The 12569-nt window shown below is 47.7% G+C and overlaps 1 protein-coding gene across 1 annotated transcript in view; it reads left to right on the top strand.

Moving 5' to 3' along the window:
* The first annotated feature begins 6350 nt into the window (after nt 1–6350).
* Nucleotides 6351–12569, top strand: part of LOXHD1 (lipoxygenase homology PLAT domains 1) — a 210111-nt gene continuing 203892 nt past the window's right edge. Inside the window, exon 1 of the mRNA XM_059881070.1 lies at nt 6351–6792. Coding sequence (XP_059737053.1) covers nt 6663–6792 — 130 coding nt within the window. The 5' untranslated portion in view covers nt 6351–6662. The remainder of the gene's footprint in view (nt 6793–12569) is intronic.

Below are 12569 nucleotides of genomic sequence, written 5' to 3'. Positions count from 1 at the left end.
GACATAGAGTGGCTGAATGGATACCCAAAAAAATCTTATATATATACACCCTATTCCATCCAAGAGCAACAGGATACAGAGATGTGCTCTAAAGGGTTTTGCCCTTGACAATGGGTGTGTGTGTGCTTTTTGATCAGGACAGGAAGAGGAGTGGTTGGAAACGGTGTGGGTTGGAGCCACGTTGGCTGGAGAATGGGAGGTAGGGGTGGGCTTGGGGATGGGGTGAGGAAGAGAGAGTCTGCAGGCCTGAAGGAGGGATTAGGATTTTATTCTAAGGGCATGAGAAGCCATTGGAGCATATATGCTGGGGGTGACATGATCTGATTCATTTGTAAGTAAAACTTCTTGGGCTGATCTGAGCAGAGTGGATGCGGGGAATGGGGACAGGTAGGAGGGGCGGGGACGGGGTTTGCCTAAAACATCCACAGAAACTAACATTTCAGTGAAGCAGGAAAACCACCGATCTCACATCACTGCATCACCCGCCCTGCTCCCAGAATAGGAGGTGGTTCATTTTGAGACACCAGACCAGCTGGTACCCTGAATGAGAAATCAGGGACACGTGGTGGGTAGGGAGCCATGGGAGGGGCCAGGGCTGCCAGAAGGAGCACTCCTCCTCTTGCACTTGTATATGCTCTGCACCCACCCTCTGCACACACTTGTAACTCACTCATTCACTCGCTGTTGTTGAGTCACATTCAAGCAACTCTGGATAGGCACTGAGGATACACAGGCCCTCCAGGAAGGATCGGTGTCTGCTGGAAGAGAGGAGGCATTGGGCAAGACTGAGATTTTGCCCTCATTCTCTCCCCTCACTGTGTCCACACCCTTTGTTATGTAATTTTACAGCCCTGGACGCTGGGCTCAGACATGTGCGTTGTTTGGCTCGGCCAAAGATGTTAGCAGATGTTAGCAAAGATGTTAGCAAGTAAAGGCCTCAAGTGTATTTGCCTTGTCAGGCTGGCCCTCCTGCCCTTCGATCATGGCCGTGAGAAGTGTTCCCTGGGCAGCTGGACGCATATAGGGTAGGCCTATGTCCAACCGATCCTGTAGCTGAAGGCCTACGTCCAGCCGATCCTGTAGCTGAATGCAGAGCTGAAGTTGAGACTAGTGTAGATGTTACCCTAGTCGAGCCACAGACATGTGAGATATAATGCTCACGCCACTGAGATTTTTGTGGTTGCTGTGTACCAAGAGCTGACTGGTACTGAGATGCACACTTCAGCTCCAGTGTCAGAGTGGACAAGGGCTTTCAGAAGGAGAGCACCAGGCATGTTTAGAAAACAGAACTTCAGTTTAACTGTAATGTGGGTTTCCTGAGAGGGAAGTTGGGTCAGATTACAGAGGACCTCCAGTGTCAGATCCAGGAGCTCAAATTCCATGAATGTCAGGGACATTTGTTATTCTTTTGGCAACCCCACATCTGAATGCCCTTCCAAAGTTTGAGGAGAGCACAGCTCCCAGTGTAAGAACTGAAAATGCCAAATCCTCATTTTCCCAGCCTCCTTTCCAGCAAGGTGTGGGCACACACTTAGGCTCAGCCCATCAGATGCACAAGCCCAGACTCTAAACTGGCACAAGATACCAGCGTCCACTCTGGCCCCGCATCGGTGGCAGTGGGGGTCCTTACACCACCACGTGACCTCGGGCATCCTTCCAGGGTGCCTAAGACCCTAGCATGGGTCTTAGCCCTCTGAAAAATCCTGAAACCCCTCCACCCCCTTTTATTCCCACATAAACAATTTTTTCAACTTAAACTAGCCAGTGTTGGTTTCTATTGCTTGCAGTCCCGCATCCTGGCTGATTAAATTTGGATGCACTCAGATGTAACTGAGGTTTTTAAACTGGACAGTGACCTGACCAAAGACAAGCTTTAGAATTGATTCAGCCAGCAGGGGGATATACTTGAAAGGGGAGGAGCCTGGAGCAATGAGGTCATTTTGCATGTGTGTGCAAGCATCATTTGGGCACACGTGCCAGTGGTCAATAGAATAAACAGGCACCTACTTTGATCAGGTGGAGAAGGAAATGGCAACCCACTCCAGTATCCTTGCCTGGAAAATCCCATGGACAGAGGAGACTGGTGGGCTGCACTCCATGGGGTTGCAAAGAGTTGGTCACGACTAAGCAGCTAACACACACTTTATTATCATTATTTCTCCTAACACACACTTTAATCAGAAGTCCCAACAATTACCCTGTCTGCCCTGCATGTCAGCTTTCTGAATTAGAGTGCAGATGTACAAGACCATGTTCAGGGCCTCATGCTAAGCCTAGGTTAGAGGAGGAGGCTGGCACTGACCCTGGCTCTGCCTGGGATGGAAGGGGGCGTCTGCACATCATGCCCTGAGTACCTTTCTCCATTAACCATGTGCAGGTCCTCCCACCAAAGGGCCTGGCGTTGAGTCAGTAACCAAAACGGCACCACATAAGCTTTCACAGTGGAAGACAGCAGACGAGGCCGGCCAGTGAGAGACACAGTGGAGTCTGAAGCCAAACACTGCCCCCTCATCCTCCCTTCCATTCAATCCCTTCCCCTCTTGCCTGCCCCCTACAACCACTGGGCTAGTTTCACCGCTTCTAGAAGGTTGAATGCATATGATCAGACAGCATGTAGTTTATTCTGACCAGTTTCTTTCACTCTGAATAATGCTTTCGAGACTCATCTGTATTGTGGCATGTGTCACCTCTTCTTCTGTTATGTTAATGGTTGAATAGTCTTGGCCAGTCAATGGGCATCTGAGTTGTTTCTAGTTATTATCAATAAAGCTTCTATGAACGTTCAAATGCAGCTTGTGTGGACATATATTTTCACTTCTCCTAGGTAGATATCCGGAGAAGGCAATGGCAACCCACTCCAGTACTCTTGCCTGGAAAATCCCATGGATGGAGGAGCCTGGTAGGCTGCAGTCCACGGGGTCACTAGGAGTTGGACACGACTGAGCGACTTCACTTTCACTTTTCACTTTCATGCACTGGAGAAGGAAATGGCAACCCACTCCAGTGTTCTTGCCTGGAGAATCCCAGGGACGGAGGAGCCTGGTGGGCTGCCGTCTCTGGGGTCGCACAGAGTTGGACACGACTGAAGCGACTTAGCAGCAGCAGCAGCAGGTAGATATCCACGAGTGGAAATTTTGGGTTGTGTGGGAAGTGTCTTTACAAGAATGTGTCAAACTGTTTTGCAAAGTGATGGTATCATTTCACACTGCCACCAGCAGCGTGAGAGTTCTAGTTGCTCCACATTCCTGTTAACACTTGGTATTGTTTCAGATTCTGCTCCCTTAATCATTATGTTCTAGAGACATAGGATGTTCTAAAAATATTTGATTCAGTTTTTTTAAAAAAATTCCAATAGAAATTTATTTTTTCTTGAATGGGCCCTCATGCAAAATGAGCACTTTGTTTAATTTTTTTTCTCTGAATGGATCCTCATGCAAAATGATATTTCCCTAGTAATTTCCCAGTAATCTTTAAGGTCCCAAAGACCTCCTGAAGAACCCAATGTGAAATTAACAACAGAGGTCAAACCACACAGTGCCAGCAGGGGGCGTGCGTCACCCACACTTAAACTCCACTCCTATTCCTCATTCAGACTTTGGCGCCGCCAGCAGAAGCAAGATGGAAGAAAAGTTGATCTTTCCTGAGTGATAATGTTTAGGGCCAGAGATGCCTTCCTGTAGTAAGGACTTGTTGTTCAGTCGCTAAATAGTGTCTGACTCTTTTGCAACCCCATGGATTGTAGCCTGCCAGGTTCCTCTGTCCATGGGATTTTCCAGGCAATAATACTGGAATGGGTTGCTATTTCCTTCTCCAGGGGATCTTCCCCACCCAGGGATCGAACCTGTGTCTCTTGCTTGGCAGGCAGATTCTTTACCACTTGAGCCACTTGTGTGTGTGTACATAGTGGATCAGTGGTGTCTGACTCTTTGGAACCCCATGGACTGTAGCCCAGCAGGCACCTCTGTCCACGGGGATTCTCCTGGCAAGAATACTGGAGTGGGTAGCCATGCCCTCCTCCAGCGGATCTTCCCAACCCAGGGATTGAACTCAGGTCTCCTGCATTGCAGGCAGATTCTTTACTAGCTGAGCCACCAGGGAAGCAAACATTTATTCATTTATCAGCACATGTGGGATCTTAGTTCCCCAACCAGGAGTTGAACCTGTATCCCTTGCATTGGAGGCCCAGAATCTTAACCCCTGGACCACCTGGAAAGTCCCCTTGAGCCACTTGGGTGGCTCCAAAGCACAAAGCCGCCCCAGGGTCTGGGGAGGGATGGGCATGCTGACTGCTGTTGGATGTCCTGCATCACCTAGGAGCTTTGAGGACTCGACTGCCCAGGCTCTGCCCCAGACTGAGTAAATCAGGGTCTCTGGGACAACCAGGCAGCAGCCTTTAAAAATTCTCCAGGTGACTCCAGTGTGTTGTGGGGACTGAGCGCCCCTGGGCTGGAAGCCTGTTAATCCTACCTGGGTGGCCCGTTGTGGCTCCTCCACCATCCACAGGCACCTGCCACTCCGTGTCACAGAATGTCGCGGCTACTGGACTGAGAGTCTGCCAGCCCAAACCCGCAGAGGCTCCTGGAGTGCCCCCTGCTGTTGGTAGACAAGCAATGCCAGCTGCCCTCAGACCTCTGTGACCCCAGGCGGCACTCAGCGTCCCTTCCTTCTTTCTGGATTGAGTTGAAACCAGCCTTTAATCACCCGCAGTTGTAAGACTGCCCTTTCAGCCTTAGTCTAGACAGTCACTCACGTTTGCAGACTCTCAAAATGTCCTCTTCTCCAGGCCAAATGTGCCCTCAGGACGGTATTGGTTCTGGAACACTCACTTTACAAGCATGTCGTGTAGAGTGTGTTTCCTTTTCAGCCTATTCTGTTTTCCTCGTAGCTGGTTTGTAGATCTGACTGCCATTTGTTTATCCATCCACTGAGCATCCATTCATTCACTGAGCAAGCAGGTACAAAAGCCGGTAGTGTGCCAGGCATCTTATAGGCACTGGGGGCCTAACAATGAGCAAGGGGGCATGGTCCCTGCCCCCACAGAGCTCAAGGCTGGGAGAGGCAGGGGAAGGGCATCAAGTAGACAGGGCCTTGCAGGACGGCCCTGGCTGTTTCATCTGTTTGTTAGTGTCTCTGATGTGTTACTGTGGGCCGGGACCCACAGAGGAAGGACACTGGGGTTCATCCTTGCATATGGGACCTGAAGGAGAGCTTCTGGGACAATCTGAGATGATAACGAAGCATCACTGAAACCCCCACTCCCCACCCCCATCCCTGCTGTGCAAAATAAGAGAGAAGTCCTGAGTCATGAATGTTTATTAAGCTTCTACTGTGTTCCTGAGGCTTCTGCTGACCAAGCACTTTCTCCAAGTGTTCGATAGGTTTTAATGAGTCATGCTCCCCCTTTTACAGATGAGGAGACTGGCTTGTCCAAGCTGCACAGCCAGGAGGTGGTAGGCAGACCAGTTTTGTCTTATGACCTCAGTTTTATCTGATGACCTCACACAGCCAGAGAGAGGGATGAAAGTTCCAAGTGGACTGAAAATTTCCAGCATTTCAGGATTTACATAGACATTTTACAATTCAGGCTGTAAGAAATCTTAATAAAATCAGCAAGGCAGAGGGGTCTAGTGGCCCTAAGGGAAACTTTCGTGCTGACCAAGGGTGGGGAGGGGCCTCTGGTCCTCTTGCTGTGACTCAGAACCCCACATGGGCCTGCAGGGAAGGTAAGGGCTGAGTGGGGCAGGCATCTGGGTGGGCACTCAGGGTTTCTACTATTTCACTGCAAAGTGCAGAGGGCGATACGGGCAAATGGAAAGCTCTTGTTAGAACAGATGCTGGTCAACTTTGCCAGCCTGTCGGGGCACTGTGGGGGTCACCTAGGACTCGGTGGGCTTCCCCAGCATCCTTGGCTTCAGCTGTAGGAACTCAGGACTCAGGAAGCACCTCGTGGGTGGTCTGAGTGTTCGTCAGAGCAGCAGGTCCCTCCTGGCTGAACGGCCTCTTCTGGAGTCTAAAGGAGATGAAAGCAGAGAGGTTGAGAAGGACCCAGTTAGAACCTGTCTGCCTTGTAAGATGAGCAGAGGTCATAAATAATAGAGAGAAACTGAGTCCTCTGTGTCCAGGGGCCCAGCTAATTTGGGGCCCTGCGTGCCTCAGAAAGGCCCCAGGTCCTGGGGGCACGCTTTCACGGCCCTCGAGGCTGCGAGACTGGTTTATCTTTAGGGGGGAGGCCCCATCTGTTCCTGGGGTGGGGGGGCCTTGCTGTGAGGCCAGGTAGGAAACAGATGCCAAGGGCTCATGTCACCTGATTCTCCATGAAAGGATGAGAAGGGGGTGGGTGGGAGGGGAGGGGTAAGGAGGATAGCCTGTCCTCGGTCCCCATGAATAAGTCATGAGGCCCAAGGAGAGCCCACGGCAGGTGCAAAGGAGGTGGCGGGGGAGAGGGAGCCAGAGACAGGGGCCAGGGGCAGGAAAGACTGGGGTAAAGCCCCGGGGTCCTGCTCAGGGGCCAGTGAGGAGAACGGAGCGGGAGGGCTCTGGACACGTGTGGGCTTTGATCCACCCGAACGTGTGTGCAGGAGCCCAAGGAGAGGGGGGTCCTGGAAGGGGCCAGGGAGTGGGAACGCTGAGCCAGTGAGGGCCAGGAAGGGGCAGCCAGCACAATGATGCCCCAGAAGAAAAAGAGGAGAAAGAAAGACATTGACTTCCTAGCCCTGTATGAGCAGGAGCTGCTGAACTACGCCTCAGGAGACGACGAGGAGGAGCTGGAGCATGATTACTACAAGGCCAAAGGTCTGCCGGGTCCTGGCTGCAGGGTGGGGGGCCCATCCGATCCCGTCCCTCGCTTTGAGAGGGGAGTTTAAGGTTCTGCCTCGACCCCTTTCCCGTGGACTATCCTGTTGGGTCTGTACTGCATCCTCTTGGGGGTACACGAGGGCCCCACTGTACTGAGGGCCACAGAGTCACAGTGGCACAGAACAGACTGGAACAGAAGGGCCACCCTCTCCAGCTCCCGTACCTCCAGCCTGCTCTCTGACGGGCGGCCTGCATGAGGCTGTGAAAGGCCTGTGGAAGGAGACCTGGGCGCTCATCACATGCTCAGCAGGGGCTCGGCGCTGCTGCCCGCCGTGGCCAACAGAGAGAGGGCCCTGGGGCTTCGCAAGGCGATGCTGTGGTCCACTTGGGGAGGGCAGTTGGAGCTTGGCCTTTTAGTCTTCCTTTCCTCTGGGGTGCATGGCAGCTGCTTGGAAATACTCTACCTTCATGTCAAGTAAACCAGAGAAGGGGTGAACTAGGGACCCAGGAGCCAGTTTTGGCTCAAAGGGGGCTTTTGTTTGCTTTGGTGTTTTTTTTTTTTTTTTGCTTTGCTTTTACAATTTAAAAAAATGTTTGACTGTGAACGCCTATTAGGCAGTGGATTTATCACTCATGTGTGTGTGTTCGCTCAGACATTGTCTGACTTTTTGCAACCCCATGGTCTGTAGCTTGCCAGGCTCCTCTGTCCATGGAATGTTCTAGGCAAGAATGTTGGAGTGGGCTCCATTTCCTTCTCCAGGAGATATTCCTGACCCAGGGATGGAACCCACATCTCTTGCATCTCTTGCATTGGCAAGCAGATTTTGTTTTACCATTGTGCCACCTGGGTTTCATGCATCAGTGCTGTCTACCTGATCTCTGAAGACATTAACTTCTCAGTGCTCCCTCTAAACTGGCTCACTACCCCCTGTAAGCACCAGATTCACCCATTCATTCACCAAAGAAGTACTGAATGTGTGCTTTGTGCCCGCCATGGGCTTCTGCTCCTCCTTAATCCCTGTCCGCTGGGAGTTCCTTGATTATACTCCATCTGTAGGGCTTGTTCCCCAGCCAAACCTGATCTCTGTGTGGGTGGGGCCCTCCTTTCTTTGTCCTGACTCCTCACCCCACTCCCAGTGCAGACCCAAGCTCAGAGAAGGAGGTCACCGCTGTGGCACCGTGAAGGCTGTGGCTCTCCTGGGGCCCCTTTCCTGGCTCCATGTCCCAGGTATCTCCTGGGGTGGAGGCAGGGGTTGTGGGGGGGGATGAGGGGCCTAGAATGAGTGAAGTGTTGCCGCCTTTTCTTAGGACGTGTGGTCCAGTGGCAGGGAGGGGCATTGAGGCTAGGTGTTAGGGCAGCACTCTTGATAAGTACTCTCAGCTTTGGGGTGATTCACCCTGGCCAGCACGACTGCTGGTGAGAACATTCGAGAACCTTTCATAGCTGCCACAATGTCCACTTCTGTTCATGGGCTCTGCCTGCCTCAGTGTGACTCACAGCTTTATCCTTCTCTTTATCCTTCTCAAAGCATTTTCACTTCCATTCTCACTTTTAATCCTCAAGATCCCCGAGTACAGTCCAGACAGGTGTGATTAGTCTCAGGTTAAGGACAGAGGCTCCGAGAACGGAAGTGATTTCAACAAGGTCACAGACAGGAAAGACAAGAGCTTCAACCGTTCCCAAGTTCCCACTTCCGGTCAGGATGCTATTCAATAGAATCATGGATTTAAAGCATCAGGCACCACGCTGAGCACTTTACTCAGTGGATTGGTTTCATCTTCACAACAACTCAACGATGTGGGTTGGATTCTCAAAATCTTCTTTTTCAGATGCGTCAAGTGAGGCGCAAGGAAGCTAAATTATGTGCCTGAGATCACAAATCTATTAAGTAGCCGAGTTAGGATTTGAGTCTTGCTGGTTTGGCTGGTCCTTGCCTTTGTACTGCCCCATCTTGACTGTGCTAAAAATAGCTGGAGAAGAGCAAGCCAAGGGGAGTGCCCCCGTGACATTCCTAAGAGGCATGGACCTACTGACTGCAGTCAGCCACAGGATGGGATGATGAATGTGGATGGTTCTGACCGCAGTCACATTCTGAGCTTTGCCTGCTCTGTCGTGGTTACCCTCTCAGCTTTAGAACAGGATGTCACCTACGCCCTTTGAGCACTGGGTTCTTCCGTCACGTGGAGAATCTTGCTGAGTGTGATGGGGAAGAAGAGTAAGGAGGAGGAGAAAGGCCTAGGTTTCCTTCTCTGTTCCTCGGGTCGCCTCCAGGCTACGCTGGAGTTCACCAACAGCCAGAGGAAGGTGAGCAGCCCTCTTGATGCTCTGAGGGTACAGGCCGACCTGGTGCATTGGTCTACCCCCTGACCTACACAGGGCCCCTGAGGACAAGAGAGTGACTCCTCCAGAATCCGGGTTTCAAAGAGACCTCAGAGGATGTCTTGCCCAAGCTTCCAGCCCTGGGGCCCTTTTTCTCTCCTGTGTCTCAGACAGGGGCTGCCCAGCATCTATGGGAATATAATTTCCCAAGGCGGCCTTCTTGGGGATGTTATTAATGAAAATGAAGATAGTCATGTTGAAGACAATATTAATGTCGTTGATGACAACACTAGAGATGATGATGGTGATGATGGTGATGGGATGATGGTAACAGTTTATCACTTATGGAATGCATATCTTTCATCCAACTGACGGAGTATCTGTAAGATAAATTCCCAGAAGTGGAAATAGGCTAGGTCAACGACTATGAAAGTTGAAGACTGTTTTATTTGGTTTAATCCTTATAATCATCCTTCAGAGAAGACTTTATCTCTACTTCAGGGATGAGGAAAATGAAGCTCAGTAAGAAATTTGTTTGAAATCATAGAGGCAGTGATGGTAGAATTGAGATTACATACTGGTCAATTTATTTCATAGTCCACACTCATTTCATTGATTGTTTCACTCATTAATTTGTCTTTCCATTCATTCATCCGTGTAATTATTTATTGAGCATCTTCCATTTGTCATGCTCTCTGCTAGGAGAAGCCTACTTGCTGTTGACAGTTCTTCTTTGTGCTGATCAGGGGATTTTACTGTTTGGGATCCTCTGCACCAAACAGAATTTTGTGTTTTCCATGAGATATTTGTCTTCTCTAAGACAGTTCTTCAGCTGTTTGAAAAACTTTTAAATTAAAATTTTTAAATTGAGGAAGCACACACACACACATATGGGCTTCCCAGATGGCTCAGTGTCAATGGTAAAGAATCTGTTTGCCAATGCGGGAGCCTCAGGAGACGTGGGTTCAATCCCTGAGTCAAGAAGATTCCCTGGAGAAGGAAATGGCAATCCACTCCAATATTCTTTGCCTGGAAAATCCCATGGACAGAGGAGTTTAGGAAGCTATAGTCCCTAGGGTCGCAAAGAGTTGGACTTTGGCTGAGCACGCACAAACACGCTTAGAATATTATATGTATATATTGTATATATATAGCACAAAACTCATAAAAGTACAGCATGTTGAATTTTTACAAATGTGCATGCTTGTGTAACCACCATTGAGAACAGGACATGGAACATTTCTAACCTCCAGAAAGTTCCTTCACTCTCCTTCTCAGAGGTAATAGCCCTCCTAATTCTATCACCACACTTTCGTTTTTTGCTCTTGAACTTCCTATAAATTGAATTATAAAGCCCTTTTTTGTGTGTCTAGCTTCTGTTTCACTCAACATTATATCCAAGAGATTTACCTGCGTTGTGACTTGTTACGTAGTTTGTTCATTTTTATTATCTGTGTATTGTTACGTAGTTTGTTCATTTTTATTATCTGTGTATTGTTACATAGTTTGTTCATTTTTATTATCTGTGTATTATTGCATTTTATAGATATATCACCCTTTGTCTAACCATTCTATTTTGATGGCCTTGGGCGTTTTTTAGTTATTACGGATAAAGATGATACAGATCTTGTACACATCTTTAGATGAACACATGCACTCATTTCTCTTGGATTTGTAACTGGAAGTAGAATCACTGAGTCATAAGGTGGGCTTATGTTTAGTTACCAGGGCTTGTATCAATTTACACTCGCAGCGTCAATGTATGGGGCTTCCCTGGTGGCCTAGTGGTAAAGAATCGCTTGCAACGCAGGAGATTGCCTGCAATGCAGTAGACCTAGTTTTGATTCCTGGGTCAGGAAGATGTGCTGAAATGGCAGCCCACTCCAGTATTCTTGCCTGGAAAATCCCATGGACAGATGAGCCTGGCGGGCTCCAGTCCATGGGGTTGCAAGAGTTGGACATGACTCAGTGACTAAACCACCACCACCACCTGTAATGTAGAGTGCCAATGGCTCCACATTCTTGAAAATACTGAGTATTTGTCCATCCTTTTAATTTAGGCATTCTGGTGCATATATGATAGTGTCTCATTGTATTTTAGTTTGCATTTCCCTTATGAATAATGACATTGAGTCTTTTTCCATTTGGATATCCTCATTTATGACATGCCTATTTAAGTATTTTGTCCATTTTTCAACTTTATTGAGACATAATTATCAATAAAATGAATCTACTTTACTTGTGTTGTTTGATGCATATTGACAAATGTATACATCCCTGTAACCTCTTGCAACATTCATATACAGGGTATTTAAATTATCCCACAAAAGTTCCATGTGCCCCTTCCTAGGCAATTCCCCCTAACTTCAACCCTAGACAACCAAGATCTGCTTTCTGTTAGAACAGATTAGAGTTCACATAACTGGCGTTACTTACTGTGTAGTAATTTTTGTCTGATTTCTTTTGCTCAGTGTTATGTGCTTGGGATTCATTGGCATTGCGTATGTCAGCTGTTCATTCCTTTTTATTACCATCACAGAGTGGGATTCCACTGTAGAGATACACCACATTTTAAAAATCCATTCACTCTTGGCTGCACTTGGGTTGTTTCTAGTGTGGGCTTATTATTCATATACTTGCTGTGAACATTTGTGTGCAGGTCTTTGTATGGCCATGTTCTTATTTCTCTTGGGTAAATATTTAAAAGGTGAATTTCTGGGTCTTATGGTAAGTGTATGTTTACTTTTAAAACAAATTATTGCCCATTAGAACAATCATGTGGTCTTTCTTTTTTTTATTAATTTGTGTAATTCTTTACATCTTCTGAACATCTGTTCTGTGTTGGCTACAGGTAGACTTCAGAGATATTGTGGATTTGATTTCAGAGCCCAGCAATGAAGCAAATATCACAATAAAACAAGCCACACCAAGTTTTTGGTTTCCCAGTGCCTATAAGTTATGTTTACCACTGTATAGTCTGTTAAGTGTATAATAGTGTTATGTCTAAAAAAATTGCTCATATCTTAGTTTAGAAATACATTTTGCTAAAAAAATTGCTAGCCATCTGAGTCTTTGGCAAGTCATAATCTTTTTACAATAGTAACATCAGAGATTGCTGATCATAGATTATCATAACAAATATGATAATAATGAAAAACATTTGAAATATTTTTAGAATTACCAAAATGTGATACAGAGACAAGAGTGAGCAAATGCTGTTGGAAAAATGGTGCCAACAGACTTGCTTGACACAGGGTTGCCACAAAACTTCCATTTGTAAGAAACAAAATATCTGTAAAGCACAATAAAGCAAATTATGATAAAAACAAGGTATTATCGTGGTATGCCTGTGTGTGAATTCCAAATATCTTCTAGTCTATGGCTTGCCTTTTCATCTTCATGATGGCTTAATTTTTTATGTTTTTAAAATTTTTATTTGTGTATTTATTTTGGC

Source organism: Bos taurus, chromosome 24, assembly GCF_002263795.3.
Source record: "Bos taurus isolate L1 Dominette 01449 registration number 42190680 breed Hereford chromosome 24, ARS-UCD2.0, whole genome shotgun sequence".
NCBI classification, from domain to species: domain Eukaryota; kingdom Metazoa; phylum Chordata; class Mammalia; order Artiodactyla; family Bovidae; genus Bos; species Bos taurus.
This window is presented reverse-complemented; position numbering and strand designations above follow the sequence as displayed.